The 8,831-nt window shown below is 42.1% G+C and overlaps 1 protein-coding gene across 1 annotated transcript; it reads left to right on the plus strand.

The window, feature by feature from the left end:
* Positions 1-3,867: 3,867 nt before the first annotated feature.
* Positions 3,868-8,508, plus strand: LOC120584425 (uncharacterized). The gene is made up of 6 exons (XM_039840079.1): positions 3,868-3,982; positions 4,211-4,296; positions 6,355-6,561; positions 7,291-7,343; positions 7,633-7,832; positions 8,352-8,508. Exons 2-6 carry the CDS (start codon positions 4,218-4,220, stop codon positions 8,506-8,508), a joined length of 696 nt encoding a protein of 231 aa, XP_039696013.1. The 5' UTR covers positions 3,868-3,982; positions 4,211-4,217.
* Positions 8,509-8,831: the final 323 nt, after the last annotated feature.

Here is an 8,831-nt window from a genome sequence, read left to right on the forward strand (position 1 = left end):
TATAAGCTTCCCGGTCTATGGCATTTTGTTCTAGCAGCCTAAACAGACTAAGATATGGACCTAATAGCAGGGCCTGGAAAAGGGTCAGCCTGTGGGCAGGACAGGAGATAGGGATAGAGCCTATGGGAAGGGGAGGGGTTTGTTGGGAGAAGAACGGCTTCAGCATGGGGAGGAGCAGGGTGTATCAAGGGAGCACAGGATCAGGTGGTCTGGGCTCTTCTCTATAAGCCGTGGAGGGTATGGAGTGTCTGGTGGGGTCTTAAGTGATAAGAAGCACATTTTGGACTTTTAGAATTTATGTTCCAAGGTGACCTAGTGTTACACATCTGCTTATCATCATACTCAGGTCCTGACTCGGCATCGAGCCACTCTATTTAATATTTACTCTTTAAAGATTCTTAAATTGTGGTAAAATATACACAATGCAAAACTTACCATCTCCACCATTTTTATGTATACAGTTCAGTGTCATCAAGTACACTCAGAGTGCTCTGCAACCATCACCACCACCACCTCCAAAACCTTTTTGTCTTCCTCAATTGAAACTCCGTCTCCATGAAACACTAACTCCCTGTTTCCCTTTCCCCTTCCCAGTTTTTGGCAAAGTTCTACCTTCTGTCTCTATAAATTTGATGATTTTAGGCACCTTATATGAGTGGAATCATACAGTATTTGCCTTTTGTGACTAGCTTATTTCACTCAGCATAATGCCCTTAAAGTTTATCCATAATATTTGCTTTTTGTTTCATTATCCTTACCTAGTTCCTGCCTCCTTTCTTTCTTTCTTCCCCAGTTGAAGGGTGCAGTGAGAGGAGACAGATGCTCTATTTTATTATGGGGCAAAAGCCAACCACCAAAAGTAATAAGCTCACTGCGGTTCTAATCAGATGTTTGTAATTTCTTTGCATCTTGGTTTATCTCTCTAACATGAGGATAGTAACTCTTCATGGTGGATTCGCCAGCTTAAGTAAAATGAGCTGTTTCTCAAGGTGGACCCGAGAGCAAAATGATGGCCACTGATGTGTCCCTCATTGTGTCCCCCTCGTCCTCCCTCAATCTTTTCTTCTCTAGTTAGTATCCGGAGATTGTCAGCAATGCTGGAGAAGGCTTGGCCACTGTAGGACGTCTGAATGGCACTTTGCTCTTCGTTCTGTCTCTTTCAAAGAAGGAGAAAGGATGACAAAAAAGAATAACCCATAGCAGTATACCACCAGGTGATTTGGACGACAAAAAGGAGGTTTTCCTGTCTCCATCGAGGGGCTGCTTGGCCTCCACCTCCCCCCACCACAGAAGAGAATGTGGTCAAAAGAGACAAGCGCACTTGCACACCCAGCTGAAACACACTGCGCTAAAATGTATGCCTGAGCAAGCTGTGTTTTCCTCTGTCTCTTCTTTCCAGCATGCCACCAATTTATTGCTGTAGGGTGGGGCTGGGGTAGGATTCTGGACACCGTTGAGCTCAGTCATAGAGGCGAGCTGGGTGGATAGGAGCTGCGAGGACGTCGCTGTGGGCCATGGCGAATCCTGCGTGGACGCCTGTGCCTGCTTAGTGTATGCTCCCTCCCCTCTCTGTCCACGATGAAAAATTAAACTGTAATTGTGGGAAATATCAAAAATCTATGAATGAATTTCATTCTCAATTTTGAAATGTAAATCATAGTTTCGTTTAGCATTTATTTGGAAATAACAATTTTTTTTTTATCAATCTAGAAAAATAAAAACCTATTTCTACTACAACCAAATACCATTCTGTCACTACTATAATTCCACTATCTGGTGGTGGTGTCAACTGAGAAACTGGGCAAAGCCCGACTATTATTATTAATTATAGGAAAATGTGAGGATGATGTGCAATAACATTTACTTACTGGATATATTATTTTTGATTCCGAGTCACTGGCACTTACTGTTTTATTTGATTTATTTATGTTGTCCCTGAACTTACCTGAGGAATCGTGGAGACTAAGGTTTACATCGTGATGGTGCTGTGGTCTCCACAGACACTCTCACCCTCATTTATCCCTGTATTTTTCCCTTCTCTTTCTTATCTGCAGGATTTACTTACCTTCCCCCCAACCACCACCACCATTGCCACCAGTACAGTTAACATCTTTCTGGAAAATAAAAACATTTATAAGGAGTGAGGCTTGGGCAGAGGCTGGATGATTTCTCAATATATCAAGGGTGGCCAGGTGGCAGACCCATGTTTTTATTTTCTCTCTACCCCAGACTGAGCCATGTGCAAAGCAGACTGGGTACAGCATTTAGATTCCAAGGTTTTAGCTCAAGTGCTGGGATCTGCTACCAATGGCTTTCATATTTTTTAAACTACAAACTACAGGATTAAATATGTTTTATATTGCAGGTTAGTATACACATACACACATGCACACAGATTGAAAAATGTGTTTTCTATGTTACTTTTTTCTATTTTATTCTAGTCCAGATTTTCAAAATGCGGGGTCACAGCCCGCCAACTTGTTTAATGACAGACTTGTGTTTCCAAAGCAATTTGAAAAACATAGCTCCAAATTCCCAGCCTGCTTGTCACCCAGTCAATCATGATATTCTGCTTTCTTCAATCAACGAAGCTTTCTCAAGGACTTATTAGGACTCTTATTATCTACACTTCCGGATCAATTAGCTCTGTTTGTTATTTTAACTGACCAGAGGGCAGCAGCATCTTCCCAAGAGCAGTTTTAAGTGAATACAATTTCCTGCCCGCGTTAAAGGATGACGTTAGGAGGAAAAGAAAGCAGCTCCCATGAGTGAAGAACCTGGAAGAGAAAGGCATTTCCTCCCATGAGACAGGAGAAACTGAGGGTCCACCCCGTTAACTTGGCAAGAAATAGAAAAGTTGCCTCCCCGCGGCGCCACTGTGCCCTCTGCTGGCGACTGAGGCCACGCTCTTCAACCGCTCTTCCCAGTCCTCCCTCCACCTGCGGTGTCCCGAGGCTGGAACCTACCTAGGCAGAGAATGGGTGCACACTCAGGGTCGCCTTTCCGGGACTCTCCAATGTAAGGCCAAGAATATCTTTCTTCTTCGGCTGTGGGACAGGTTGAGAGAGTGCCATTTTCTAAGTTTGTCACTGCGTTCCTAATCCTTGCATCAGAGACTGAAGCAAACTGTTTATGAGAGTTGCGAGTGGGGACCCGGAGGGCCTCCTTCTTATGTACCCACCCACAAGACAGGACTCTGAGTGTAGCGTTTCCAAAAAAAGCGGTCCTGATGTCAAGACTGCCTGGAGTCCAATCACAGCTCCACCACCTACTAATTAAGAACACTTGTTAAAGTGGTGATTTCTTAAGCCCCGGGGCAAGTCACAGACTCTGTGCCTCAGTTTCCTCTTCTGTAAAAAGGAGATCATAAAAGTACTGTCGACCCCGAGAAGGAACATACCTGCCAAGAAAGACTCCTTGTCATTAATTGAGATCAAATTCATAGCCAGAGTCCGACAGCTCTTGCTAACAGAGGCATCTCGTACACTGCATTTCAGGGAAAAGCTTTAGATTGAACCCTCCATCTGCCGCACTGTGCTCCTGCCTGTCTGAGTCAACCATAAAGAAATTCCTGGTATTGTGTTTCCATACCAATGGACTAAGACCTGCCCCATCCAATCATAACTGAGCAGCTATTATCCTTATTTGCATCTATACTGACCGATCAAGCAGCCCCATAATGACCTATCAGATCACAAGAAGTTCACCAATCCGGACAATGCTATTTGGACCAATCGGATTGTACAAATATGAGTTCCTCATTTGCAGAAAAGTGGACCAATCAGAGACTAGGGCGGGGACCTTTCTCTTTGTTTCTGGTGAGCTCACTTTTGGTTTCCACTGGAGGCTGTTTTTGCTGTTTGTAAACTGTTTACTTGAATAAAGTTTCCCCTTTTACTGCACCCCAGATTGAGGACTCCTGTTGGCATTAGGTTGGTAGTGGCAAATTTTTGTTGACAGCACCTACGTTGTAGGATAACTAGTAAGTAAAATGTTTATTGACACCTGTAAAACCTCAGTGAACATTGACTTTTTTTTATTATTATGTTGTAATAATATTTTTACTATACTGTCATTTTTACTGTAATTATTATTTTGCACCATATTAACAACGATGATGATAGCTAACATTTACAGAACACTGACAACATTTTAGATAGTCTTCTACATGCTTTATATACATTAATTCATTACCAGGCCTGTGAAACAGGTATGCTATGGATTTCTACTCTGTGGATGAGGACGAGCATGGTACCATTTTAAAGGATGATCAGAGGCAGAGCACCTGGCTTCAAGGTATCTTAATTTATCTTTTCCATCAGCTACAGTGTACCATCTCCAGAATTCAGGTGAGGGTAGTACTTCCTTGATAAAATGCTTATAAGTATTAAATGCAATATGTGAAAAGTATTGTAAGCCCTAGACAAAAACTGGTTGTTGTATTACTGTCAATTCAGTAAGCCCAGGATTACTTTACATAACCAAGTTAATTCCTACAGTATTTCTACCGTAAGAAAAACCTGGTTCTATAAAAAATATAAGCTCATGAATTTAGAGATTAATTACATTTTTGCTTCTTTAATGAAAGAATGCATTATAGGGCTTATTTAAAGAGTGATTCTTAAAGTTTATATGAACTAAATAAAAAACTATGAAATCGTGAAACACTAGAAAATATAGAGATATATCACCTTGGATCAGAACAAAGGAAAGACTGACATTTTTCTGTAAGTCATAAATAAAAACAGCATAGAATAAACTGAGAAAACATGGGCAAAAATATGAAAGATAAGAGTTGCTTTCCATAATGCCCACTAGAGAAAAGATCAAAGAGTATGAAGAGGATGTTTACGAAATAAGGGCTAGTTTATACCACTCAGTCAATGAGAAAATTGTAACTTCGCAAATCATTCAATGCTACTAGTTAAGGATGTTTGCAATATGCCAGATTCTATGCTAACCCCTTTAAGTATATTATCTCACTTAATATGCTCAATGAGTCCTATATTTTCTTCATTTTAAAAATGAAGAAATTAAGGATGTAAGAGATTAGGTAACCCACCAAATGGTACCACAGTTGTGAGAAATGGCCCTAAGGAAATCTATCACTGACTAGGTGTTTCATAATACTGTAGCAATACCATTACTTTTGGTAGGGGGGATGATAATGGTAGTATTATGTTTCCAAAAGAGTCCTTGTGCTTTCGAGGTGAAATACTGCAAATTCATGGATAGAATATGATGATGTCTGAGATTTGCCTCAAAAAATCCAGTGCAGGGAGAAGTGGAGCCCATGGAAGAACTGATGAAACAAGATGGCCACGAATGAGGTTCATGGGGTCTGCCATGCCATTTTCTCTATTTTCATAAATATTTAAAATTTTCCCCAAAATTTTGAACAATAAAATCGTTATAAAGATTTTTTAAAAACCTGACCCCTCAGACACTTGAACAAATTCGCCTATGATAAAGGACAGACAGTATTCTGATGAAGCTAGAGAGGGAGGCATTTTGTTTTAACTTCGTTTTGTTTTTAAAATATAAACAGCTTTTCCTTTTCCTGATTCTCTGCTTGTTGGAAACATTTATAAAAACAGGAAATTATTTAAAAACTTATATTTATTAACCTTTTGGTATATATGTAAATATTTACAGGTATTTGATCTTGTAATATATACCTAATTGATCCCCAATAAAATACTTGTATATCAACATACCAATATATCAAGAAAATAATTACAAGCCAATAAACATAGAACTGCATCTTTTTTTCCTGAGGCATAATTGACATATAATGTCATATTAGTTTCAGATGTGTGATGTAAGTATTTAATATTTGAATATAATGTGAAATAATCACCATAGTAAGTGTAGTTAACATCTGTCGCCATAATACATAGTTACAATTTTTTTCTTCTGATGAGAACTTTTAAGATCTACTCTCTCTTAGCAATGCTCAGATATTCATTACAGTATTATTTACTACAGTCACCATACATCATTTTTAATGATTGCATAGTATTCCACTGGCTAGATGTATTCTAATTTATTTATCTGCTCTTTGGTTTATGGATGTTTAAGTTGTTTCCAATTTGTTACTTTTGTGAACATGATACATTCATCTGATGATTTGCTTTGGATAAATTACCAGAAATAGAATCTCCAAGTTAAGACATCAGATCCATCTTTCCAAATTCCCCTCCAGAAAGCTTATCTTAGTTGTGTTGGTTAAAGGGGCCAGAAAGTGAAGTATTCTAAGGTGTCCCAATGAAGAATTTCAGGCTTAGCTTTGAGTTCCTATTTTGGTAATGGCAAAAGGAAATTTCTTGTTTTATGTGTTTTTGTACATTTCAGAAGAAATGATCAACAAGATGCGGTGGGATATGTTTCATCTCGAAGGACTTGGGAACACATTTCTATGTGCTGGAGTGTGGTTATGTGGCTCCCGGGCCTGTCTCCCTGTCTCGTGCACCTGTCAGATTGTGCATGCTCTGCTGCTGGTGACTCCTCTCAGGACATGTCCTCAAACAGTGCTTTGTGGCAGCTCAGGTTCTCCTGCAGGTTTGAGCCCTGTCGTTGCTTCACCCAGTTGGATGCATCCTAAAAACTTGACGGGCCTTAATCCAGGGGTGAGGAAAAGCTCAGGGCTCCAAATGGGTGGAGAGCAGCATGTAGCCTCCTTACTATCCACTCTGGTAGAGTAAGTTAATTAAACAACAGCAACAGCAAAACCTGGCTGTGTTATTGCCCCCACATCCCCCAAGGCAAAAGAGCCCCATGTTGTGTTTTGAGGGTCTATCGTGTTTAGTGTATGGTGGGGAAGAGGGAGCGGATGGAGGCAGGATTGTGTCAGGCAGGCTGTAATGGAGAGCTGCTCCCCTCTCGGGATGGAGAGATCCCCTAAAACTAAGAGAAAGTTTGGGATTTTAGAGTATTCTTGCCCTGCTTTGATGTCACCCTTTCTGATTTCATTTCACATTCCACAGTTGAGAGGACACAGATATTCTTGAGAAATTTCTTGAGATATTCTTGAGAAGAGATGCGTGATAGGTGTTCTCAGTAGGCACTTAATATCTGTTTGTTGGAATAAGTCAGCAAAACCAAATACTTTATTGAGAGTAGATGGACAAAAACTGGAGACCATTCCTGGCCTCCATGCTTGAAAATCGATTTTCTACTCAGTGTGCCAGCTTTTCTGTTTCAAGCAATACCAGTTAGCTTAGAAAATCTCCTAAAATGACTGACTGAATGATAGACAGGCTCCGTCTGTTTTTTTTTTTTTTTCTTCAGGGTGCAAAGAAACTGTGGGCATCTCTCAGTTCTCACCGGTCTTGCCCCAGAAGGTACTGCCCTTGCCTGATCTGGAGTTGCAGACCCCCAACATGGTGCTGGCGCCTCCGGGCCCTCTGCAGAGGTCCCTGAATAAATGAATAATAGGAGTGTGGGTGCGGGCGTGTCAGTGAGATTTGCTTGTAGTCTCCTTCCTATCTGACTTTGATTTGCGAATCTGCATGATGGCTTCCCAGCAAAGTGAGAATGATCTGGCCTAATTTTATTTGTATCTGTGATTTGATAATGAGGTTTGAAGGCCAAATATCGAACCGGTGGATGATTTGTGTTTCCTTGTTGCAGGGTCTGATCTCCCTTCAGAACTTTGCCCAGTGCAGCTCCTGGGGACCGAGTGGGAAGCCCAGCACTGAGCAGGTGCCCTCCCGAGGCTATGCCTGTCTCACCTCTCAGGGGTGTGTCCCAACCAAGATATGCTTAGCCTATGTTTCTGGAAGCTCCCCCGGCCCCCACACCTGCTCCAGTTCTCACCTTCCAAACCAAAAGTGAGAGTCCTGTACTGTAAACAGGTCTGGAGGGATGCAAGAGCAGAGTGTGGTCATTTAGCAGTGCTGTGACAAATGCCCCCAAAAGGCCTTTCATGGTTTTATTGCCACCTTCTACCACTCATTCACCCAGTAAGTGGGCCTCTTGTGTAGAAACAAAGATGAGCAAAACAGCATGGTCTCTTCCCTGACAAGGTCTCTGCTCACACCAGCTAATAGACAGATGAGGGAACAACGAGAAAGGGGAGGGAAGACGGGGCAGTGAGGGGAGTGGGGACACAGGGCAGAGAGAAGTAAGAACAAAGAAGATCCTGGAAGAGAAAGTGAATAGATCGGAGACCATATATCTATACCTCTATATCTGTATCTATGCCATCTATATAAGTTTTTAATGCAACAGTACTCACAGGGCATGTAGTTGACCTGAATGTGACCTTATCAAGTGAAGAGGCTGCAGTGACTTGGTTGTTTTTGACCAGGGTCACCCTGGCTGACGGTCTGGCTCTCCACGGCCATCAGACCTGAGAGTGGGACAGAGCTGCTGCAAGAGGCCACCTGGAATCTTGGAACAGAGTTGTCCTCTGTCAAGCTGGTTTGTGTAAATGAAACCCAGGCTGAACCCAGCACCAGGCATGTCCATTTGGGAGGTCCTGTGGAGTATGTGTATGCAGAATAAATTATTTACAGTGGTTTTCTTTCAGTACTCTGGAAGTCTCTGGTAAAATCACCCTGAAATGAACCCAGAGAGCAGGTGGAGGGGGAGGGGGTCCCGGGCCCTGGGGACAGGAGTGGTGATGGAGCCGGAGGGGTAGGTCTGGCCTCGCTGATGACAGAACAATTGTAATAGGGTGGTTTCCTCAGACTGCTGTCGCCTGCTCAGTCAGCCCCAGAGCAAATGCCCTCCCCCACCCTGCCCCTACCCTGCCCCCAAATCAACACTAGCTGTTAACTAACTAGCTCTAGAGGTCTTCCTCAAGTCTGTGAACCCTGCCATCTCTC

This window comes from Pteropus medius, unplaced genomic scaffold (assembly GCF_902729225.1).
Source record: "Pteropus medius unplaced genomic scaffold, Ma_sr-lr_union100, whole genome shotgun sequence".
NCBI classification, from domain to species: domain Eukaryota; kingdom Metazoa; phylum Chordata; class Mammalia; order Chiroptera; family Pteropodidae; genus Pteropus; species Pteropus medius.

Coding starts and splice junctions, on each gene's coding strand:
- LOC120584425 (XM_039840079.1), top strand. CDS start 4,218: ATGGATTTCTACTCTGTGGATGAGGACGAGCATGGTACCATTTTAAAG. Junction 4,297..6,354: donor GCAGAGCACCTGGCTTCAAG/GTATCTTAATTT, acceptor TGTACATTTCAG/AAGAAATGATCAACAAGATG. Junction 7,833..8,351: donor TCTCACCTTCCAAACCAAAA/GTGAGAGTCCTG, acceptor CACGGCCATCAG/ACCTGAGAGTGGGACAGAGC.